The following is a 26,500-nucleotide window of genomic DNA, read 5'->3' as shown; positions in this document are numbered from 1 at the left end:
CCGATTTGGATGCCTTTAATTTCCTTTTGTTGTCTGATTGCTGAGGCTAGGACCTCTAGTACTATGTTGAATAGCAGTGGTGATAATGGACATCCCTGCCATGTTCCTGACCTTAGCGGAAAAGCTTTCAGTTTTTCTCCATTGAGAATGATATTTGCGGTGGGTTTTTCATAAATGGCTTTGATAATATTGAGGTATGTGCCCTCTATTCCTACACTTGAAGAGTTTTGATCAGGAAGGGATGCTGTACTTTGTCAAATGATTTTTCAGCATCTATTAAGAGTATCATATGGTTCTTGTTCTTTCTTTTATTGATGTGTTGTATCACATTGATTGATTTGCAGATGTTGAACCAAACTTGCAGCCCTGGAAAAAATCCCACTTGGTCATGGTGAATAATCCTTTTAATGTATTGTTGAATCCTATTGGCTAGTATTTTGGTGAGAATTTTCGCATCTGTGTTCATCAAGGATATTGGTCTATAGCTCTCTTTTTTGATGGGATCCTTGTCTGGTTTGGGGAACAAGGTGATGCTGGCCTCATAAAATGAGTTTGGAAGTTTTCCTTCCATTTCTATTTTTGGAACAGTTTCAGGAGAATAGGAATTAGTTCTTCTTTAAATGTTTGGTAGAATTCCCCCAGGAAACCGTCTGGCCCTGGGCTGTTTTGGTTTTGTCTGTTCAGGCTTTCTATTTCTTCCTGGTTCAGTTGTGGTAGTTTATATGTTTCTAGGAATGCATCCATTTCCTCCAGATTGTCAAATTTGTTGGCGTAGAGTTGCTCATAGTATGTTCTTATAATTGTATTTCTTTGGTGTTAGTTGTGATCTCTCCTCTTTCATTCATGATTTTATTTATCTGGGTCCTTTCTCTTTTCTTTTTGATAAGTCTAGCCAGGGGTTTATCAATCTTATTAATTCTTTCAAAGAACTAGCTACTAGTTTTGCTGATTTGTTCTATTTTTTTTTTTTTTTTGGTTTCTATTTCATTGATTTCTGCTCTGAGTTTATGATTTCTCTTCTCCTGCTGGATTTAGGGTTTCTTTCTTGTTCTTTCTCCAGCTCCTTTGGTGTAGGGTTAGGTTGTGTACCTGAGACCTTTCTTGTTTCTTGAGAAAGGCTTATACTGCTATATATTTTCCTCTCAGGACTGCCTTTGTTGTGTCCCACAGATTTTGAACCATTGTGTTTTCATTATCATTTGTTTCCATGATTTTTTTCAATTCTTCTTTAATTTCCCAGTTGACCCATTCATTCTTTAGAAGGATGCTGTTTAGTCTCCATGTATTTGGGTTCTTTCCAAACTTCCTCTTGTAGTTGAGTTCTAGCTTCAGAGAATTGTGGTCTGAAAATATGCAGGGAATGATCCAGTCTTTTGATACCGGTTGAGTCCTGATTTAGGACCGAGGATGTGATGTATTCTGGAGAATGTTCCATGTGCACTAGAGAAGAACGTGTATTCTGTTGCATTGGGATGAAATGTTCTGAATATATCTGTGATGTCCATCTGGTCCAGTGTGTCATTTAAGGCCTTTATTTACTTGTTGATCTTTTGCTTGGATGATCTGTCCATTTCAGTAAGGGGAGTGTTAAAGTTCCCTACTATTATTCTATTGCTGTTGATGTGTTTCTTTGATTTTGTTATTAATTGGTTTATATAGTTGGCTGCTCCCACGTTGGGAGCATAGATATTTAAAATTGTTAGATCTTGTTGGACATACCGTTTGAGTATGATATAGTGACCTTCCTTATCTCATATTATAGTATTTGACTTAAAATCTAATTGATTTGATATAAGGATTGCCACTCCTGCTTTCTTTTGATGTCCATTAGCATGGTAAATTCTTTTCCACCCCCTCACTTTAAATCTGGAGGTGCCTTCGGGCTTAAAATGAGTTTATTGTTGGCAACATATAGATGGGTTTTGTTTTTTTATCCATTCTGATATCCTCTGTCTTTTGATTGGGGCATTTAGTCCATTAACATTTGGAGTAACTATTGAGAGATATGAAATTAGTGCCATTGTATTGCCTATAAGGTGACTGTTACTGTGTATTGTCTCTGTTCCTTTCTGATCTACCACTTGTAGGCTCTCTCTTTGCTTAGAGGACTTTCAATATTTCCTGTAGAGCTGCTTTGGTGTTTGCAAATTCTTTCAGTTTTTGTTTGTTCTGGAAGCTTTTAATCTCTCCTTCTATTTTCAATGATAGCCTAGCTGGATATAGTATTCTTGGCTGCATGTTTTTCTCATTTAGTGCTCTGAAAATATCATGCCAGCTCTTTCTGGCCTGCCAGGTCTCTGTGGATAAGTCAGCTGCCAATCTAATATTTTTACCATTGTATGTTACAGACTTCTTTTCCTGGGCTGCTTTCAGGATTTTCTCTTTGTCACTAAGACTTGTAAATTTTACTATTAGGTGACGGGGTGTGGGCCTATTCTTATTGATTTTGAGGGGCGTTCTTGAACCTCCTGAAATTTGATGCTCGTTCCCTTTGCCATATTGGGGATATTCTCCCCAATAATTATCTCCAGTATATCTTCTGCTCCCCTCTCTCTTTCTTCTTTTTCTGGAATCCCAATTATTCTAATGTTGTTTCGACTTATGGTGTCACTTATCTTTTGAATTCTCCCCTCGTGGTCCAGTAGCTATTTGTCCCTCTTTTGCTCAGCTTCTTTATTCTCTGTCATTTGGTCTTCTATATTGCTAATTCTTTCTTCTGCCTCACTTATCCTAGCAGTGAGAGCCTCCATTTTTGATTGCACCTCATTAATAGCTTTTTTTAATTTCAACTTGGTTAGTTTTTAGTTCTTTTATTTCTCCAGAAAGGGCTTTTATATCTCTCGAGAGGGTTTCTCTAATATCTTCCATGCCTTTTTTGTCTATATAAGAGTATATGAAGGAGCAAGTAAAATACTAAAATGGTGGCAACAACCCCAGGAAAATATGCTTTAACCAAGTCAGAAGAGATCCCAAATCGTGAGGGGAAAGAAAGAGGATAAAAAGAGGTTCAGAAACAAAGAAAAAAAATGAAAAGAAAAAACAATTTAAAAAAGAAAACAAATAAAGAAACGTATAAATATATATATATATATATATATATATATATATATATGTATTAGATAAACTAGTTTAAAAACGTTAAAAAAGAAAAGGTTAAAAGTTAAAAAAAAATTTAGCAGAAGAAGAGAAAAAAAAATGAAAAAAAAATTAAATTAACTGCAAGACTAAAGAATCACAGGAGAAAGCCATGAGTTCCGTGCTTTGCTTTCTCCTCCTCTGGAATTCTGCTGCTTTCCTTGGTATTGAAACCGCACTCCTTGGTAGGTGAACTTGGTCTTGGCTGGATTTCTTGTTGATCTTCTGGGGGAGGGGCCTGTTGTAGTGATTCTCAAGTGTCTTTGCCCCAGGTGGAATTGCACTGCCCTTACCAGGGGCCAGGTTGAGTAACCCGCTCCGATTTGCTTTCAGGAGCTTTTGTTCCCTGAGTGCTTTCCGTAGAGTTCTGGTGGATGGGAGTGAAAATGGCGGCCTCTCAGTCTCTGGCCCAGAGGAGCGGAGATCCCGGAGCCCCACTCCTCAGTGCGCCCTCAGAGAACAGCGCCCAGTAACTCCCGTCTGCCTGACATCCGGCTGCGCTCTGAGCTCACTGAGCCTGTGTCCGGTTCAAGGTAAACCCGAGCTGGGAGCTCACTCCTTGGCTCTGTCTCTGTAGCCAGCTTCCCTGTTTTAATACCCGCAAGCTCTGGGACACTCAGACACCCCTGAACCTTCTGTGACCCTGTGGGACCTGAGGCCATGCTGACCCCACGTGGGCTTCAGCCCGGTTTAGCCTCTGGAGCGATGTCCCTCAGTGGAACAGACTTTTAAAAGTCCTGATTATGTGCTCCGTTGCTCTGCCGCTTGCCAGGAGCCGGCCCCTCCCCCCAGGGTCTATCTTCCTGTTGCTTTGGATTCACTTCTCTGCCAGCCCTACCTTTCAGAAATGGTTGTTTTTCTGTTTCTAGAATTGCTGTTCTTCTTCTCTCCGATCTGCCGATCTGCCTATGGATTTGCAGGTGTTTGCCCCTTTAGATAAGCTATCTAGCTGATCTCCTGCTAGCTGAAGTAGTCTCAGCCTGCTACTTCTCCACCATCTTGACTCCTCCCCTCTATGATTATTTTAAATGTAATACAATAATAGTCTAACGGTTGAATCAATATGAAGTATATTTAGAAAACAGTAGTACTCTCCCTTTATTCCTTTTGCCAATTCTACTCCTTCTGGAAAAAATGTTTGCAGTTTAGTATTATCTTTTCATATTATATTCTATGCTGCTTAACCATAAGTATTATATATATGAATATGCTTTTCCATTTTTAAAAATTTTGCCTCATTCTTTGTATGGTTTTTAAGTAGAACAATCTATCAAGGACATTTTTCCAGGCAATGTGTATAGACCTGATGCATCCTTTTTAACAGCTTTAGAAGTATCAAAGTTTATTCCGTTATTTTTCTACATTTCTAGATTATTAGCTTATGATAAGAAAAGATGACTTGAAATCTTTTTATCCTTTTTTTTGAATTTTTTGTGGGTATATGATCTTTTTAATGTCCCTATAATATAAAAGAAGAATGTGCATTTTCATTGTGTACAAAATGTAGATTAAGGTTAGCTTGTTGGTTTAAAAAAAAAATCTCTATTCTTGGTTTTGTTTTTGCTTGGTCTGCTTGATCCAACAAATTCTGGAAGAGGTATATAGAAGCTATCAATTATAGCTGTGATTTTATCACATTCTCTTTTTATTTCTAGTAATTTTTATCTCATGTAGGATGCAACCAAATGTTGAGACATAACAATGACTATAACTTTTTTTGGTAAAAATTGTGACTTTTATCACTACAGTAGCTCTCTTGAACCCATTTGTCCTGGAACTATACTTCATTTGGTATTATTTGATTTCAACTTTTCACAAATTATTTTCCTGATGCAACATCACCTATTACTATATTATACACTATTGTGACATTGTTTTTTTCATGTGTTTCTTATAAGCAGATTATATATGTGTATATGTTATGTATAGTTTGTGTACTTTAATCCAGTCTGACACTGATCTTTGAATAAGGAAATTTAACCAAATACATTATAGTTAAAATAATTCTTATAAGTATAATTGTTTAAATTTCTTCTATCATATGGCATAATTTAATTTCCTCTTATCCTGTATCTATAATTCTGTAATTCATTATCTTTCTTATACTCTACTGCATCCCTCCCCTTAGTGCAGGTAATTTTTAAGTTACACTCTGCATTTACTCTTTAGTAGTGCTTAGGTTCTTATTTTCAACAATCTTTAACCATACTCTTTGTGTAGTTTTGTACCAAAAGGAAGTATGACCATTGCTCTCCCCACCAGTATGATTTCCTCAGCAACACCTCATTCAAGTCAAGATAAAACCTTTAAAAATCAGTAATTTAAGTCATGTTACTACTCAAATCATACTCAAACTATTGTTATTCTATTAAACTTAATGAAAAACCCACAGAGCTTATTGGTCATCACTGTTTCTTTGTACTCTTTATTTATCCCTGTTTAGAAATCCTTGTTATAGGGTGACTGGGTGACTCAGTCAGTTAAGCCTCCAACTATTGATTTCAGCTCAGGAACATGAAATTGACCCCCAAGTCATTGGGCTCCTTAGTGAGCATGGAGCCTGCTTAAGATTTTCTCTCTCCCTCTGTCTGTCCTCCTGCCCTGTGCACATGTGTGTGTGCTCTCTCTATATAAAATAGAAAAGAAGAAAGAAATATTTGTTATATTTTATTTTTCATTTGGTTGCAGTACTTGAGAAATTTCCTTCTAAAAAGTCTATAAGGGTGTATAGCCTTTTAATACTTGTGTTTTTAAAATGATCTTTTTTCTTTCAATTGTGAGATCAGATTCTTTGGGTGGTAAAATTGTTCTTGAATCTCTCTTTTTCTTTTAATAGTCTCTGTAGGCTACAGACACTATCTTCCAGTTTTCATTGCTTTCTAACTTCAACTTTGTCCTAGGTTCCATTGTGGCCTGTATGAGGTCTGATGCAAGTCCAAATTTCATTATACCTGAAACTACTATTATACTGTACATTCACTAACTGGAATTAAAATAAAATCTTAAAAAAATAAATTTAAATATAGTCCCGTGTAGCTAAGGATTACCATATTGGACAATGCAGTTATGGGTATATTCATTATCATATTTTTATTTTTATTTTTTCTTACCATTTTATTTTATTTTTTTTCATTTTAAGTGTATTCTTATATCATCATCCCCCATTTTCTCCCATCCCTTCACACACCTCCCCTCTGGTTACCATCAGTTTGTTCTCTGTAGTTAAGAGTCTATTTCTTGGTTGGTTTTTCTCTCTCCTTTTTTTCCCTTTGCTTATTTGTTTTGTTTCTTAAATTCAGCAAGTGAGATCATATAGTATATTTCTGTGTCTGACTGACTTAGCACTATCACATTTTTAAAAAAGAAAAAATCATTTAAAAAATTATGGCACAAGCATATTCAGAAATATGTACTTAACTGCCACATTAAATAATGTGGAGATAAATGATAACCAGGTTTTATGAAATTTTTGATGAGTATAATGTATAAATTAATATTGTGAGTCTATTCTATAAAATCCACTCAAACTAGAAGAACCACAGGGCAATAGAAATTAAGTAATGTGGTAGTATGGCAAATAATTGTAGAATTTAAAGTAATTCCAAAGCTATTTTTCTTGTATTAATTTTATTTTCAATTTAAAATAAATATATGTGTATATGTACATGTGTGTTCATTTTCACATGTGAACATATGAAAAGCCCCTGTATCAGGTATTGACAAGCTGATATATTAGAATAGCTTCCTATTATAAAATATATACTAGGTATATAGATTGAAATTTTTGTGTGAACAGTTTGGGAATAATTAGCTAGGATTAAAAAGATTTATTGACTGATAGTCTTCTCAGACACTCTAATCTAACAGGTATTGTAGACCTCCATGAAAGGGGCTAAAATGAACATCTCCTAAAAGTATCTGTCTGACAGTTTCCCAAATAATTACATCTTTTTTTTGTTCACATATAATGAGTTACAGTAATAACAGAGACAAATGAAAAGCTGAGACATTTACGTGTAACAGCATGAGCTGGTGTGCACTGAATTGGAGAAATGTGACATGGTTAAATCAGAAATACTTTTAAATCTATACCAATGAAGATTACATTATGAAATGAAGAGAATATTCCATTTGCAGTCTGAGAATTCCAAGGTGGATATTTTTTACAACTGTAGATCCCAGCAATTCTAGTCAAACATCTATTTTTTTTTTAAATTGCCTTTTTAAACTGATACTTACTTTATTCATTTATTCAGCAAATATATGCTAATTATGTGTGAGTCTTTAGTACATTTATTTTACATTGTAAGACATCTTGGATATCTAACCTTACCTTTGAAGTTATTTTGTTATTTTTTTCATGATTTCTTGCAAGGTGGGCCATATATGTTGGTGGGAACCAAAACCCTTTTCTTTTACTTCTCTCACAGGCCATACTTAGTGACTAGAATTCTACCAAGTTACTAATGTATGTTAATTTATTGAAAATCCTTATTAAAATGCAAATGTTATCCTGTGGAGGATTAACAGTTTAAACCACTATAAGCCATTAACATATTATCAAGATTTAGTTTATCAGTTTAATTAGATGGCAATTTAGCTTGGCCCTGAGGAGCTACGTAAATTTGATGCTTGGAAGAGAAGAATTACCATGGGACAGATGAAAGAGCAAGTCCAGCAGCTAGACCCATTACGCAGGACACTACACATACTTGGCCTTCTAGAAGTAGGACATACTTAGAGAATGACAAATCATGCTTCACCTGCATACCCCCTTCACTGACAGCCTTCCCTGAACCAGTAATTTGGTTTTAGAAAATAAATAATAGGACTATATAGGATGATTTTCTGCACTATTTTATACTGATCGCTTTCTTTAACATGTCTCCTTATTTTTGAACAAAAGGGAGGTAAGCTATAACCTTAATACAGTTTGTTGATCAATCACTGAATGATCATTTGAGGGTTGATCTTTTCTTTTTACATAACTTCACAGAAACAGTTTTCTAGATGATGCATAAAGGAGGTGGGAATACCTAAGATCAAGCTCTCTCATTGCTGTTTTCTCTATGTAAGATCATAACTAATCTATTTGGGCTCATTAGGCTGATTATTTAAAATCTTTCTACCCAGTGATTTAATTAAACACATGGAACGCTGAGTCCTGTCAGCATGTTAGTACTGCCCTGGCATATATGTGTATCCAAAACTGTAAACAGGAAAGACTAAACCGATGCATATCCCATCTGTGTCATATTCTTGTTTTTTGTATACTTTATTATTTGATTTTTTTTTCTGTCTGTGGATTAATGCAGTATCTTTTGCTAAATTTGATCTTTTGATTTCCCTTTTTAAGATTGTAATTTATATAAATGACCAAGGAGAAATAAATAAAAATAGCTTAAGTGTGTTTCTTACTGTAATGATCTCTAGGAGGAAACTTAATTGTCTTTCTCTGAATATTTTTGAGAATGGGAATGGGAGCTACCTAAGTTCTTTTTCAGTTGCTTGTCATTTATGACCTATCAGAACTCATAAAAAGCCTGTAATCATATTTGGGATTTACATGGTATTGTGTTATTATTTTAAAATAACCTATACTATTGAAGAATGCCCTTTTGAGGAAAGATAATCAAATACACATTAACAGATTTTCATGTCATGGGGCACTTTAAGCATTAATAGATAATCTTGTTTTCTTTTAAAGATTTAGCCCATCTTTGTCTTTATTAATTTTAATGGAGTGAAAAAAATGGCTACATTACTGTATTATAGTTTTTTTGGTCCAGATGCCAGTTTTTTTTTTTTGAGCTAGACTTTGAATGTGTTGACCTATCTTCTGTATATCATATTTATATTAGATATATAGGTATTTTAAGGACTATATCCTAATAATATAGGATAAAGTACATTTTTCTTTTTGAGTTTCTTTGACCTCATAACTTATAAATAGGCCAGTAACCACAACACATTTGAAACTTATATTGAGGAGACAGAAATCCTTTAAATCATGAAGGAAAATACTTTGTTTTAAAAACGTAGATATAATGCACCATTTGTTTCAAAATGGGATTGCCTCTATCTTGGGCAGTTAGGTGGCCCTTCAAGAAATGAAATGTAAGTTAAAAAAAAAAAAAGAATGTGATGACTAAACTTTGAGAGAAACCAAAGTTTATTTAAGACTTTATGAATGATACCTATGCCTATGCACATAGTTCAAAATCTTGAAACTGTTTCCACTTCAAGTTTTACGAATCACAGTTTTATCCTATCATAATTCTTTTACACATCAATTGAGCTTTCCATTTGTTAATAAAAATAGGTACTTTGAGACTTTCTTCCACTTCTTGATTTTCATTTGCCAAAAATGAGGATAGTATACTCATTTGTGTATATATCGTTAGAACTGAATATGAACAGAGAGAAATAAAATGAATTAGTATGGCTACAGTTCTTCCTTGCTAATGATGCATGAATTTCTATAATGATATAAGGTGGTAAAGAACATTAACAAAAGCAAGTTGATTTTCAAAAGGTTAGACAGGATTTGTACACATCAGAATTCAGAAGGATATAATTATTCAAGGCAAAGTTAATGCAATTCAGATGAAAAGGAAAAATCTGAATACGAGTGTATGGATTATGTATAAAGAGGAGAAAATGAGCATGATACTTACAATTATACTGATTTTTTAAATAACTGAATTTTTATTAAACCAAATGGAAAGTCATTCATTGGATATAGTTTATTTATTATAGAACTGCATGACTTTGTCAAAAGCAATGATGAATTTTAAAGAGTAGATAGTAAACTAGATCTCTAAATTTCTGACTCTGTTGATTAAAATTTTTAGTTGTTTCTTATATTTTAAACTTATCATACATTTCTTTGTGTTAAAATGTATTATATCTATTACAAGTTTATACTAAATGAGAATAGTCAAGATACATAAGACTGAATTTTCTAGAAAATGAGCTGATAGTTTCCCAATGGTGTCAAAGAATTATTCTGAAATTATTCTGAGGACTATCCCTCAGCTTTCTCTATTCAGGTGATAAGCACCACTTAACTTCTTCTGTCTATGATGATGAGATGATAAGAGAAACTAAGTCCTCCAATATATCAGTCTTCATTAAATATTTTCAATACATGGTCACTAACCTTTTTCAATTTAATTCACAAAATACATCTGAATCAGTGTTCATAGGTAACTGTAACTGGAAGGCATTATAGACATTCTAATTTACTTTTTTTTTACAAAAGAAAAAAATTACTAGTTTATCAGTAGTTTAGAATAACAAAGATTGCAACGTTTTCTTTGTATCTTTTCTAAAGTGATAGACTGTGTCTTTCTATTTCTTTGATTATTCTCATGAGCTATAACAGTTTTAATATTTCTCAGTATTCTGAAGATTTTCTTCATGCCCTGTATGAGCATGAAATAAATCAGTTTTGGTATAGTTAGTCCATTTATTTTCATAAATTGGTACCAGTTACTCTAAGGCTGTATATGATAGTCTTGAAAATGATTGCAATATACATGTTAATAGGGCATGGCCTGTATGCAATACAATGGCTAATGCGTCTTTGAAGTGCATTGCAATCAGGTCAGTGATGGCTTCATCATTCAAGAAAAGAAAAAGCAAAAAGAGTTTATAGAACCAGATACGAAATTACAATTTTTTGAAAAATTCTGAATTTCAATAGATGCCACTACCATTCCCCTATAAGAGATTTCCGTTGAAATATGGTTAGAAATGGTTTTCTCTTGATGTGATGATGAATACTTATTATGTAGAAAAGAAGACATGAATCAATATGTAATAAAATAATTTATGCCAGACATTTAGTCAAGTAGTGAAAAGCTTAACAAATGAGAAGCCAGTGTGCTGTTTACTTCCTTAGAGTTCTAGGTGAGGACTATAGCTAGTGCTAATCTTTTTTCTTTTTTTTTTTTCTTTTTGAGATTTACTTATATGAGAGGCAGGGTAGAAGGAAAGAATCTTTCAAGCAGACTCCACAATGAACATAGAGTCCAACTCGAGGCTGGATCCCACAACCCATGAGACCATGACCTGAGCAGAAATCAAGAGTTGGGTGCTTTACTGACTGAGCCACCCAGGTCCCCTACAGCCAGGGCAAATCTTATTTGTTGAGATTTAAAACTCCAGTCTTCAGAGCTGTGTGGTTAACATTAATTATTATTTACATAAATTAATTTTTTAAAGAAAAAATTTTGAGTATAGTTAACGCACAATGTTACATTAGTGTCAGTCATACCTTTTTATGTAAAATTCTGGTATGTACAACAACATGTCATTAACCACAAACACCAAAGAATTAGAAACTTGGGTTTTCAATTTTGTTTCAGAAAGTTAAGTCCAAGGCAATAAGTCAAATGTGAGTTTATTTTTTATGTATTTTTTCTCTATTGTATTTAACTGTTCATTTAAATCTTTTGCTATGTATAATCCATAACTATTATATTTGGAAGTCATCAGTATGAATTTAAGATAGATGTGAGCACCTCAAGTGTAGATAATGAAGATCAGGGAATGTACATGTCAAAAAAGAAGCAGAAAGATGATGTAAAGAATTTGGAATTATTTTCCTTTTAAGAGAAAATGATGAGGACAGACACTAAAAGATTTTGGAACCCACATTGATTTTTTAAATGAAACTCAGATGTTTTTTAAAATATTTTGAAGGTATGTCTCATTCTAACAATAAACTCCTTGGTTAGACAAAAATACACACATACATACTTGTTGTGTATATGCATGGCTGAAAAAGATAAACCACTACTTCTACCCAACTTTGTCCCTAATAACAAAACCCACTAATCTGTAAAAATTTAGAGGCAGGCGAGAACTCTATTAAAAAAAAATTTAGAGGTATAAAATGTATATAATTAAAAGAAAGAAAAATTCACCATTATGGAAACACAGTATGGGAACATTCTTGTTTCAGATAACATAGAACTGTCTTTATCCCAGGAATTGAAGAAACTGATGCAAAGAAAAACAACTTACTAACTTAGAAATTTTTAAAAAACAATAGTCACTAGTATAGTAGAATATATGGAAGTCTCAGTGAATTTGCTTGATTTGTGTTAGCTCTACTAGTTGGTATGAAATTAATATGTCCATGAAAATTGTGCATTCAAATGTCTGCTGATTTATTTTTCTTTAAAATTGGTGGGAAGTTTTGTTTGAAATGAAGAGATTGAGAATTTGAATTTAAAAATATGTGGTTAAATATGAAGATTGTCCTTTTAAAACTCTAGCCCAAAATTTTAGTATTATTTGAATTGTAAAATTAGAAGTGCATGTAGATTCTCATGCTTTCATCATGAAGGAATATGTACCATATATTCAGTCAAGATATATACACAACATCAAACTTTGTAAAAAGTGTAATTATGTCATTTAAGCTAATTTGTGTAATTATGTGAATTTGCAGTGTCATAAGTAAATGAGACATCTAGATTACAATTATTTTTATATTATGTAAGAACTGAGTACAGGAATCCTGGACCTGAGAAATTAATAGGAAAGTATAAATAGAGCAGTTTATAATTTTACTTATCTTTACATGAATTTACTCTGAGATCCTAAACTTAATTTAATTACATTGTTGCAAAAATGAGGATGGTTTTGTCGTAAAACCTGTGCAGTAATAGATGCCTGTGTTAGCATGCTGATCACCAGAACTACTCTAGAGACTCTGCCACTGAAACCCTTTTTGACCTCATCAACAGGCAGATGGCAGTTGATCAATTCAAAACAAAGTTACTGGAAAACTAATTTCAATTACAAGCATTTTGTTGCTTATAGTAGAGACAGAAGAGAGCAGAGGTCATCTGTCTTTCTGAATTTGTGTGCCAAATAGTATTTATTTCATGCTTTTATAAGGAGTAAGGAAAGAGGCACTATTGGCCAAATGCAAAAGGATTCTAAGCTCCAAATGTCTGTCAATCATAGTACTTGAATGGCAGGTAGGAAAAGTGTGGACATAAGAGAGGCTAGTGCTTCCTTAGACCTTAGGGCCTTCTGGAGTTCTTATTAAAATGTGAATTCCATCCTCAGTCTTTCTTATCTAGTACATTAGCAGCTTAACTTAACAGGAAACTAGCATTAAAGAGGAGAGCTGATGTCTAGAATTTGAAGGGTGCTGAATGTAAAAGTATATACCAGCCAAAATTGCTTTGTCCCTCTTGTACCTCAATCTAATTTAGGGGAAAAAAGTATAGGAGAGGTTTCTTTGGGAGGAAAAGTACTGATGTAGAGCCCCTACCATTTTATCCCATACATAATTTTCCAGGAATCTTAGAATTACATTTTAAAAACCAGTTGTAAAAATTATCCTTTTCTTAGAGTAAAACTATCCCTCTCATGACCCCATGGCTCTTGGCCTTTCATTCTTATACTCACGGTGCTAATGTGTACGTATCTCTTATTTTTTAAATGCTTCTAATACTTTTTGTGAGAAGAGGGTGTATGAACAATAACCTTTTTACTAGACTTATCATCATGCACTTTTTATTCACTTTCAGCCTTCTGTCCGCTATAAACTGGAATTTATTAAACTCAGTAGAGATCTTTTCATTATTAGGAAGCTAAAAGAATTCTTCTTTTGTATGTCTATACCAGCACACTGTCCATGAAGAGTCAGTGATGGTGATGACTGAAGATATGCCTTTGGAAATCTCTTATGTGCCTTCTACTTACCTGACTGAGATCACTCATGTCTCACAAGCCCTATCAGAAGTGGAACAACTTCTTAATGCTCCCGAACTTTGTGCTAAAGATTTTGAAGATCTCTTTAAACAAGAGGAGTCTCTGAAGGTAAAAGCAAAGCATTTTTATTAGATTTTTACGAGATGTTCACCTAGGTCATTTGCAGTATCAGAACAATTAACTTAAATGTACACACTTAAGCTATTTTTACTTCGATATGGAATTCCTAAAACTGTTTACAGGATGGTTAGTTCTAGAAATCTGGGATAGAAAGAGAAACATAAACCAGAAGAGGTGTTTTATAATATTTAATGTTGGGAGACTTTCTAAAATGAGGCAACAGACAAAAGTAATAGTTTTACATAGATTCAGGGCAGAAAGGACTTACCAAAACCATGCTTTGATGGAGTAACTATATATTCGCAATTAATACATTCCTTTCTTCTCCCATAAAAGAGAGTAGATAAGATTTTAAATGGTATCTATTGCATACAGTTTTAGTTTTATGTTTTCTACTTATAATATGCATATTCAACTTTGAATTAGTGCCAGTATCAGTACTAGAATACATGGAATCTGAGTGAGTAGAAAGCAATGAAATATTTCTTTAAACTCCCAGGCAAAGGCTACCACCCAAATCCAGGGTTTTTCAAACTACCAACTGCGTTTCTGAATCCCACACTAAGACAAAATATTATGAGGCAATAGTTTTTGAATTATAGAGGAAAGTGTCTGAAGATAGATGAATATAGCATCAAGAAAATGTACATAATAATGTGTGTCTCAAGATAATTTTTGTGATCATACATTTTATACTCAAAATGAAATAGTATAGCCAGAGCTCAGTATTTTTCAATGCAAATAGTGTGAGATTATAGACAGAAGATAAGTTTGCTCTCAGCAGCACGTATTAGCCAAAATATTTTATACTCTAAATGATTTCTTGGGAGCTCATTCCATATCACACATTTGTCTGCATACGTATCCAGATAGATAAAGCTGTTTGTTTTGGAAATCAGAGCTTCAATATCTTGAGTGACTTGCATTTACTATCTTACATTAAATGAAATAAGCTTTAAAATTGCATGCAAAAATAAAATAAGAAAGGCATGGATCTCTGGAACTACTCCATCCACTTCAGTATGATACTTTTTCTTATTCTTTTTGAAATAAAAGTCAGATCGCTGGTGGATGCAGTGAAGAAAAGAAACCTGATCAATTGATAAAGGAGACATGCCAACATTCTTGTCATTATTCACATTAACTAATTTCACATGACAGCACAGTTTATAAGTTCATCATTGTCATTCAACATGTAAATCACTGCTAATGAGCTAATATTCATTTCATTCCATGTTCCCAGACATATGGGTCAGGAGAGCAGTGACCTTAAACTTATTAAGTTGCCAATTGAATATCTTTGTCCTCATACCTCTTAACCTGGCACCCTCAGAACGATGGGCCTCTTGCTACACTCAGCTAATCATTTGTTCTTCCAGATATGTTTAAGAGTATTATAGCTGATGCCAATTGTGATTGTATTGATTGCTGTAGTTTATAAAATGGTATCATTGCAGGTTTAATTTCACTGGATTATTGAATCCTCATTAGATGCAGTTTTGGGCATAATTCCAGCTCCCTACCAACAAATCTCCGACAGCACACAAATGGGCTTCCTACCTTTGTGAGCCTTTTGAAAGGGGATAGTTTGATCTCAGTCTTTTCAATGAATATGTATTTCCTCTTAAAGGCATTCATCATTGTCATTATCCAGTAGTAAAAATAGAAAAGTAGTGCATAAATTGTACAGCTGCTGGTTGGGAAGGTTTGAAATTAAATTGTGGTTGATTTTATTCCTGACAGATTTGTATGAATCAAATTACAGAACTGTAGTAGGTATTGCTGTGGTTTAACATACATATTTCTTTAAAGTACACTATAACACAAGTGATGTGTAATAAGTTAAAATAATTACTTTCTGAACATAATAAAACTAATACAGCACATACAATTTCCATAAATTTATTGAATCAGAAAGCTACCTAATCATTTTGACAAGAATAAAGCAGAAAACACCTATTTACATATGGAAATCTGCATTAAATAGCTAATACATTAGCTAAGGCAAAGCTAGCAGTAAATGAGGGACATACACATAAGTAATATTTATTCTTATATTAAATCCAATATTCACATTGTATTTGATTGTGTTTGTTTATATGTAAAAAGTTATAATATTCATTGCACAAAGGATAGTATACTAGTTTTGGAAGAATTTAAATTTTTGAAAGTTTCAATAATTATTTTTAAGAAAAAATGTCAATTGTCTTAGAACTTGTTCAAATATAATTACTATGTTAAATCATCAAATCTTGCTTTAAACTGTCCCAAATGAAAGCTTGAGCATAAAAGAGAGTGAATGGTGATTTCCAGGTACTAGGGGCAGGGGTAAATGTGGAGTTGATATTAAGTGGATATAAAATGCAAAAAGAATCAGTTCTAGAGATCTCCTGGACAACGCTGCACCTATAGGTAGCAGTAATGTAGTGTACACATAAAAATTTGTTGAGAGGGTGGATATCATATTAAATATTCTTATGACAATAAAAATAATAATGAGGTACAAACATAGAACTTTTTAAGTTTCTAAACCTTTGCCCCTGAGAGATATAAATATTTGACCTCTTGTCAGGAAAGCAGCAATAATTTATTTTTAGAGGCCCAGTGGAAAGGATTTATACTAATGCCTCCATGTACCTGACTTTACAGAAAGCTTTGGTTGTATTGGTGTCTGCATTATTCTTGGGGCCTCACCTTACCCCCTTCTCATTCAGGGCTCCCTGTACTTTAACTGGCGTTGCCAATTGCAAGTACCTGGGATTCTGCCTAGGGGTGGGTGTCTCAACTCATAAGTGTCAGAGAGTTAAGGCTCTGTATCACGACATCTCCCAATAAATCTCAACCAATGACAGCTGGCTTTCTGTGGATAAAGGGCATTGCTCATCCACATCTTCAGCTGCAGAAGCTCTGAGACATGCTCTGCACTTTGACCTGAAATTCCCCAGCAGACTGAGACCCCACTGTGCACAATACTTTCCAAATATTAATGTGGTTAACTGGATTCCTCCCCTACCCTCTCCACTGCCTCACTGGTGCTTCTTAGGATCACTCCCAACTAAATCCAGTGCATATACATTCTAGTCTTAGAATAAGCTTCTCAAGCATCCAACCTATGAAAATTTTGAAAGAAATAATGGCATATGCACAATTTAGTCAGCACTCACTAACAGAAATCTTGAACTTCAACTTGATGGGCAATTCCCCAATGACTGTGCTACTTTTCTAATAAGGAGTTCCTTAGTTGCTCAGTTAGACCTTGGCCTTAAGAAAGGTGAAGTTTTAGGACAAAAGTAAGAGCATGGCTTAGAATAAGGATGACAACCATGTTTTATCTTTCACCATAATGAAAAATCAATGTTCTTCTGGTGGTCACGCACTCTTAATAACTTACATTTATGAACTAATTCATTCCTCACCACAACTCTGTGAAATATTTAAAATTATTTTCCACATTTTAAGATGAAGAAACTGAAAAAAAATATGAAGTAACTTGACACAGTTGGAACACGTAATATTGATGGAGCTAGGATTTGAAGCCAAGCAAAGTAGCTCCAGGATCTGAGCTATAAACCATTATACTAAACCTCCTCACACAAAAATTTTTCTAGAGCACTATATTGAGCATAGCAAAGGTGACTTTGAACAAAACACAGTAGAATACTGAGGTCTGTCATGCCCAGTTTATAGGGAAAATGTTATGGGTTCTAATTCTCAATGAATCCATGAAAGTTTAAGAAGAGTCCATAAAAGGAAGGAATGAAAGACAGAATTAGGATAGAAGGAAGGTAGAAAGAGGAAAAGAAAAGGAAGGAAAGAGAGAAGTCAGACATGAATCATTTTGATTCTCTCATCTAAACCGATGATTCTAGTTGAAAATAAACAGATGTTATGGATGAGGTAGATAATTTTTTTTTTGTATTTTTAGAAGGCAAGAGGGTGACAAGAAGTGTGGGTACATGAGCAAATCTCACAGATGCTGACAGGATACTTGGGCCCAATGCAGAGTTTAGATAGGATCTAGAAGCAGAAGCAGCTGTTCAACCTTAACAGCACTGGAAAGAGCTTGCTGTGAGCTTAAAAAGCCAAAGACTGTAAATCAAAGTCACTCAGTCTTCTTTGACTGGGACAGCTTTTTTAAGGGCCCTCAAGACCTAAAAGGAAATTGTTAGGACAGACTGCTAAGAGGGGTGCCTGAGTGGCTCATTCAGTTAAGTATCTGCCTTCAACTCAGGTCATGATCTCAGGGTCCTGCGATCAGGCTCCCTCCTCAGCAGGGAGCCTGCTTCTCCCTCTGCTCTTACCTCTGCTAGTGCTCTCTTTCTCTCTCAACTAAATAAAAAATAAAATCCTTTAAAAAAAAAAAAGGAGAGGCTGTGAATTTAACAAGTGAAGTTTTATTTCTTCAAACATAATTATTAAGCTCCTACTGTGTACCTGGCATCACTCTAAGTCCTTAAAAAACAGTGAGCAAAATCAATGGACTCCGCCCTCATACAGTTTTAATTATAGCAGTGGGAGACAGCATATGAGCAAATAAACAAATAATCAGTATATTTAAATATGATAGTTATAATTAAAAAGATTTTAAAAAGAAAACAGAGGTATAAGGGGTATAAAACTACCAAAGGGGCAGGGGTAGGTGGAATGGCAAGTAGTGGGATTGCAATTTTAAATAAGGTGAACATTAGAACAAAGATTTGAAGAAGTTAAGGGAGTCAGCCTAGCACTCAGCCTTACTGTCTGGACGTAGTAAGTAGTCAGTGCAGAGGCCTACATGTTGGGAGTGTGCCTACCTTGATCAGAGAACAGCAGGAAGGCCAGTGTGCCTGGAGGAGAATAAGCCAGAGGAAGGTGACAGGACGTCAGATCAAAGGGGCTCTGGGGGTCCAGATTGCGGAGGGCCTGATGGGCCATTGTAAAGGCTCCCTTTGACTCTGAGTGATATAGGAGCCATTGTAGACTTTTGAGGAGATAAATGACATGATCTGATTTATATTTTAAAAGGATTACATTGCTAAAGGGGCATCTGGGGGGCTCAGGCAGATGAACATCCGGCACTTGGCTTTGGCTCAAGTCATGGTCTGAGGGTTGTGGGATTGAGCCCCACATCAAGTTCCATGCTAAGTGGGGAGTTGGCTTGAGATTTTCTCCCTCTCCCTTTGCCCCTCCCTACTCACTGCTCTCTAAAATAAATAAATAAATCTTCTGAAAAAAGGATTACACTAAGTAATAGTGTAGAACTATAGGGGATCAAGAGTGAAAACATGGGGGGCAGTTGGAGAAGAGAGGCTGATGGCCTGGGCAAGGGTGGGGAAAGGAGAGATTTTCAGAATCTGGTAATGTTTTCCATGTGGAGATAGCAGAGTCTTTTCTGTATCTACACCAAAACTTGAGCATGGATGTATGGCCTATTCTTAGCAGATTTGGGGCTCAGGAGAGTTTAGGTGGTCATGTGAATTTGGCAAAGGACTCCTTGAGGCATGTAACATTTCCTCTCATTGATATTTACACTTTGCCCCTGGTGCATTCAAGCAGGGGCAAAAGGACTGGAAATGAGATCTTATCAGCCTGATCGAGATCTTTCTCCTTTAGAATCTATTTTATCACATTTAAGCATAAATTGAATAATGCTAGTCATTTGAATGAGGACAAAACTAATGTCATGAGCAAACTGTTTTTCTAGTCTGCTATTAGGGTATCCAAATAATAGAAGGAGATACCTCATGTACAAATATGAACAAAATATTTTAAGGAAAATAAAAGAATGTTTCTGTGCATGTGTACTACAAGAGCATATTAGAGAAAGGGCTAGATTTTCCCCCAATTTAATAATGTTCGAACAAGAGAAGTTCACAATTATTATAGATTAAGTAATCATGGAGCATACAAAATGTCAAAGTAAAATTTGATTATTGATGCTTTCTGACTTCTACTTAAATTTAATGTGTCACCACATTGTAAAAACTGATCTTTTGGACTTTGTATAACATTTTGAATAACGTAATCATTTAGTGATTTCTCTGAGAAAATCACATTTTTCAGCTAACACATTTATTCATTTATAATTCCTTTCTTCCACAGCTTTTATGATTGCGGATTTATTTGTTCAATTTTCTCTTTATATTTGTGAATTACTTTACAAATATTAATCTATTCACCGTGATTTAAATCCTAATTCAATCATTTCTATAGTACTTAATTTTTCATTCCTCTAATGATGAAGAGATTATAGATATTTACTACACTGTAGCTATGCCAGTTCATATTTATGTGTGTTTTCATATAGCTTTCTTTTATATTTTATATATTATATAATATATTTTATATAATATTTTATATATATGTCTCTTTATTGGGAAATTATTCATTTTCTCCCTGAGAGTATTTCATCAGGCCCAGCAGTTGTCCTACTTTGACTTCTTGCAGCACAGTACTCCCATCTTTGCTAAAATGTACTTTAAGAACCCAATCCACTGCATTTCTCTCAGTGAGACTATTTTGATAATCCCCATCCTATAAATTCTAGAAGTCAGAAGCTTTCACATTAAGATGTTTAGTTAATGTGGATGATCGAAATTTTGAACTTGCAGTTAAGGTGTGGGTATGTTTTCCTTCTATTCATGACTCACTCATTCAGGCTGTTCTTTGACAAGTTAAGATTATCATTTTTGATCTGTGATATATAATTACTGATTTTTTATTTATGCAAGGACCATGCATCATCCTATGGAGAATGTTTTGGCCAAAATATATAGTTGTATTTACAAAGTGTTTTTCACATGTGGACCATAAACTGTGCAGAAAAAATCAAAAGGGCAACTTACCATAAAGCCACTAAAAATAACTTTAAAATTTTTCTTTAGAAAAAGCTCAGAAAAATCTAATTAATAAGTACTTCAATGCCTTTTGATTGAACACTTTTCCCAATTTGATATGTCATTAATGTAGTGCCTGGTAGCTGGATGGAACATAAAGAGGATAAGAATTAGATTTATATAGGGTGTTGCCTTCATCTGTCAGATAAAGACAAATTCCAGAGAGTGAAAATGAACTGGAGTTTGAGTCTTTGGTTCGCCAATTTCTCTTTTTCCAATTTTAAGATAGATCTACTCCCCAATGGCTGCTGTCACAACAGCTACTAATGGGTTTCTCTAATCTTTTTTTCTTAGAAATGAAAGTTGTGTGCTCTTCTGTTAACCAAGTTACAAAGGGTCTCAAGGCACTTTTATTCACTAAAACTGCTTAAAGCTATTATTTCCCCCTTCGCAAAATGTGGAAACAATAGTGCAGGGTTTTATAGATCTAAAAACACATACACATGTGTTTAAGTGTATGTACACCCATTTAGCTGGAGTGCTACATTGATTTTGAGAGTGATACAGAGTCAGCAACAGCAAAAGATACAGTTTTCACCACTCAGAATGGTTTGCAAATGAGCCAGCTGCTCCTTCTGACCTCTTCCCCATGGTGACCACCAAAGATCACATGCACCAACCACTAGGCATAAAAAACAGTATTTTGTTGTGGTGGTTCACCACTGTATCTACAACTCCTAAAACAGTACCAAGCACTTAATAGGCACTCAGTGCACATCTGTTGAAGGGACGAACAGTAGTCTTGTAAATCCAGATATGGACTCCATGATCAAAGAGGACAGAGCAATGTTAATCAGTACCAGGTCTAAAAGAGAAACAAAATTAGCCTCTTGCACATTATATTCTTACACACTGAGTTAAATCATCCAGACATAGGCAAAGTCTAACAATCTATGCATGTATACTAGCATGGAGAATTTGCTCTACCTAGGTTTGTACATACTGAATTTTAAGCCAATCATTTATGAAAATGTGTGGCAGGAAATCCACAAGTAATTGAAGTATCAGTAACATTTTACATTCACTGAGCTTCCATTATATGGTTATGACAGGCAGTAGGATACAGAGGTTGGTAAAGCACTGGATACAAACATAAAAGACAAAAATTCACATACCAAATCTGACTCTTTCTGCTGGTGTCCTTGAGCAAATCGCATAGGTCTCAGTTTTTTTAACTTTGAAATTAGATTCATGATAATACCTGTCCCAGCCTTTTCAGCAGTATGATTGCGAAGATAATGAAAGCATGTGGAATCATATGGAAAAATTCTTGTAAAAAGTGTGTAATTATTTAAGTTTCACAATTTTAAACCCATTTACATCATCAAACATCTCAAATCCTAAAAATCATTATAAATTAAATTTTCATATAAATCTTAAATGATCTTTTAAAAAGTAGTATACCTTATACAATTGCCTATCTATATGTAGAAAACTAAATAAAATGTTGACAGCAACATAAAATATACATAAAGTTATTTCCAGATTTGGCAAATAGCCTAAAGGTTAAAAAAATCTGACGTCAAAGAGAATGCACATAGGAAAAATAAAGAGAAACAAACAAACAAACAAAAAACCACACTTGTTTTTGACAAAAACTTCTTTTAGAGATTCTTACTTATTGTCAGTCATTTCCCTTTAGTATATTTCCATTGCTAAGTATTACTTATTTGGGGATAAAATTTTCATTCTTCTAATAATTTTAGGTGCTAAATAAATAACTCACTGTTTAGATTTCTCTTGAGGATGTGAGAACTCGAGATCATTCCCTAGTTTCTATGCACTATGGCTTTTACCAAGAATAGGATGCTGTTTTTTTAGGTTGCTTTGTTATTTTGTTTTGTTCTGAGTTTTGTTTTCCAGTGAAATATGTTGAATTCATTTTTTCCCTACTCTTTTTCAGTAATTTAAAATTCATTGTTCAGATTTCAGAACTCTGACTTACTAACTACTTAAAATCATTGAAATTGCAGTTCTAATTGAAGAATGATTTCTTCAGTAGTGTTTTTTTTTTCCTTTTCTTGGGGTTCTGAGGGGTTTTTTTTGTTGTTGTTATTTGCTTTTTTTTCCTTTTACCATTTAGAAAGGCTAGTCTGTATTCATTTCACTGCTTAAATTGGTAATCATGAGCATGTTAATACTATAATAGCATTCATTTGAGCCTTATGAATTGACATTACGTAGATCAAAATGTTCAAATATTGGCAATTGCATATAGTAGTTCAATCTAATTCAGTGACTTTTATCCAAGTATGCTTATTTCTAAATCCTAATGTGTATTGTTAAACATTCAAAGAAAAAAAAACAAATAATTTGTATTGTAAATCACATATAATTAATGGATACCAGTTATTACAAATTCCCAAGTTTAATTTTCCGAACCTTAGACAAAAGATTAAAGAATGGTTTCATCATTGGGGATCTCCATGGGACTTTCAAGAAGATAAAGAGATGAAGAAGAATGTTAGGATCCTCTTTCTATATCATGTTTTATTCTGTTGTTCTTAAATTTATGTGTTAAGGTTTAGCTCAGAACAACTATATGAAACAGTGGTTTTGATTTCCTGTCTCCCATCTAAAACACTGGAATAGAAAGCATATTCTCCTAACACCAACAGTATCAATTATTTATCAAATGGGCAAAATATTGCCAATAGGTTTCCTATTTTTCCAAAATAATGTATTGTCATTTGTATTAATTTATACAGATTTAATTATATCTTGTATAGCAGTTATCTGTGTACTTGATTGATTACTCAAACTGGACTTTCAGTGCTTTATCAAAATAATAAGATGCTCATGGTGGCCTGTGTGTACAGGATAAAAGGGTATATAGTGAATATAGGAAAGAAAAACATCCCGCCCACATTTTGTAATCCCATTCCTCAGTGGTAATCATTTCTTTTAGGTTTCCCTGGATTGCTGTATTGCCTTATAATTTTTCTCCACAAAACCTACTTGCCTCTCCTAAGCTCAGTTACATGAGCCATAAAAGCATGCCCTGGTTCTAAAAATACTGGAAACATAGAATGCCATATGTCTCATTTTGAAGAAAAATAGCATTTTCTCCTTTACAACTCTCCTTTGCTATGTTCAGGAGCTGATTTTTCAATCAAGATATTCAATAAAGTGATTTAGACAATGTGCACGACCCAATACACAATGTACCTATAGAAAAATGACTTATGAAATCGTTTCCAGTTTAGCTGGTGCTGATGGACTAGAATCATTGTCTTTGAGGAACTTGGGGCAGCGAAGTGCAGGTCTTACATTTTTCCTTTTGTTCTTATTGATGCTCCATTGCATCTGAGAAACTTGGGCAGACATAATTCTGAATGAAGAACTTAGGTATCTGAGGTATTGTGAGAAAAGCATGGAGAAACTTAGCCAGGAAATGCAGATGGACTGCTATTCCACTATTTACTCTAACAGCTAATTAACAAGTAAAAGTAAAATAGAATAAATAGGGAAATAACTGAATATCTCACAACATCTGTTGGGACCCAAATGCCAATGGTTCAAGAACAATGTAACAAATCTTAAGGTTCAGTGATTCCATTCAAATTGGATTTTTATAAGCAAGTTAAGATTCAGAGCTTTGACTGTACTCTTCGGTTCAATTCAACAGTTATTTATTAAGGCCCAAATAATGTGTTTAACACTCTAAAAGAGAAATATAAGATTTTATCCCTGCACTCTGGTAATTTGTAACATTAATTGGATACAGGTATCATAGTGATACAAACAAGTAGGAAAGACATAATATGGGCAAAATATAGTATAATGCACAAGTGTAACCAAATCCAGGAAGAGGAGAAAGCAGTGTAGAGAGCTAAAACAGAATAATTTTACAGTGGAGAAAACTTTTGAATATCTGTAGTTTGGATGTATTTGGAATTTTGATAGTACTAATAGCTACCACTTATTCATTATGTCCCAGGACATGTTTTAAATTCTTTGCTTGTGGTAACTCAAATGATCATCACAAACAACCCTATATAGAAAGTACTTTTATGCCCATATTCAGAATTTTCCAAGCTGGAGATGGTGGTTTGGGTCACAGTGGTGGCGGGGTCAGATTTTAGATACATTCTGAAAGCAGAGCTCATAGGATTTGGTGGACACTTGCATGCAGGTTGGTCAAGATAGGATTCAAAGGTAACATTAAGAATTTTGGGGGCACCTGGGTGGCTCAGTGGGTTAAGCCGCTGCCTTCGGCTCAGGTCATGATCTCAGGGTCCTGGGGTCGAGTCCCGCATCGGGCTCTCTGCTCAGCAGGGAGCCTGCTTCCCCTCTCTCTCTCTGTCTGCCTCTCCGTCTACTTGTGATTTCTCTCTATCAAATAAATAAAATCTTTAAAAAAAAATAATTTTGTTGTGGACACCTGAAAGAAATGGAGCTGCCATTTAACTAAATAATGTGAAAAATTGCAAGAAGATCAGGTTAGGCTACAAGATTTGATATAAGTTTAATTGTCGTATGTTAAGCTTAAGATGTTTATTAGACATCCTCATAAATATCAAAGAGACAGCTGGATATATGTAAGTCACAGTTTAGGAGAGGATCTTGATTAGAGATATACATATGGGAATGATTAAGAGTAATTTGTTAGCTCTTCTTCACACTTGCTCACAAAAGGTATCTTTTCCTCTGTTCTTTTCCCAGCCCTCTTTCTTTCTAATGACACTTCTGTGGACAACCTCAGCCACTCCCATGACCTAAATATCAGTTTGACACAAATGGATCTTACTGATGGAGGCAGGAAATGGCATAAGCCAGATGCCAACATAGTATCATAGACCCACTGCTGATAGCGCCCAACAGAGGGGGCATCCAGCAGATGAAGGGACTCAGTCATTTAATGACTGACTCTGCTTAAGGCCACAGAAAAGTGTTTTCAAATTAACAGAAATAGGATGACTTTGTCTTTCTGGCTCACCTTCACATCCCTAGTACATAGAATATGCCTGGCACATGGTAGGTTTTCGATAGTTACTTGTTGAATTAATGAGTAGGACAGAGGTAGACAGAGAAGTAGAGAAAAAGCTGGGGCTTAGCAAAATGAGGTAAGACCAGGGAGGCCAGGGCTGGTTGATGAGGGCTATGGTTAACAGTACTGACTGCTGCAGGAGTGGGAGAAGTTGCAGTGAGGAATCTATTGGTGAACTAATAAATAGAAATTTCTTTCAGGAACTAATGTGAATTATAGGTATTTATAGGCATCTGCTCACATGAGTCACTTGGAGGAATGATGTCTGAAGAATCACTGGAAAGCAATTTTAGAGCAATGGATGGATGGACTGATGGAGAGAGAGAGAGAGATTTAAAATGAAGTTCATTATACTTGAAACCAGAATATCTTCATATGGAAGTCACTTTTAGGGGAAAGTACCCTAAACAGTCAATTTCATACTTTTCATATTATCTTATATGTTTCTATCTCTGAAACTATATTGTTTTAACTTTAAGATACCATTTTTCCCCTTATGGAAACATTTTTACTAAGGCAGTACTGGCAAAATTTGAAGCAAAATTCTAAAAGTTTCTGAATATGTTAATACAAACTTTAAAATAGAAGAAATAATTTCAGATTAATATTTGTATATATATCTAAAATCAACATATTTTAA

General features: G+C 34.4%; 1 protein-coding gene across 3 annotated transcripts in view; it reads left to right on the top strand.

Moving 5' to 3' along the window:
• DMD (dystrophin) overlaps window positions 1-26,500 on the top strand; it is a 2,119,021-nt gene that overhangs the window by 910,867 nt on the left and 1,181,654 nt on the right. For all 3 annotated transcript variants that reach the window (XM_045089435.1, XM_045089434.1, XM_045089436.1), the window contains exon 42: window positions 13,789-13,983. In XM_045089435.1, the coding sequence (XP_044945370.1) occupies window positions 13,789-13,983 (195 nt within the window). The remainder of the gene's footprint in view (window positions 1-13,788; window positions 13,984-26,500) is intronic.

The sequence above is a fragment of the Mustela putorius genome, unplaced genomic scaffold (genome assembly GCF_011764305.1).
Source record: "Mustela putorius furo isolate JIRA1106 unplaced genomic scaffold, ASM1176430v1.1 tig00003836_pilon_pilon_pilon, whole genome shotgun sequence".
Lineage (NCBI taxonomy): Eukaryota > Metazoa > Chordata > Mammalia > Carnivora > Mustelidae > Mustela > Mustela putorius.
The sequence above is the reverse complement of the archived record's forward strand: the minus strand, read 5'-3'. Positions and strand labels throughout refer to the sequence as shown.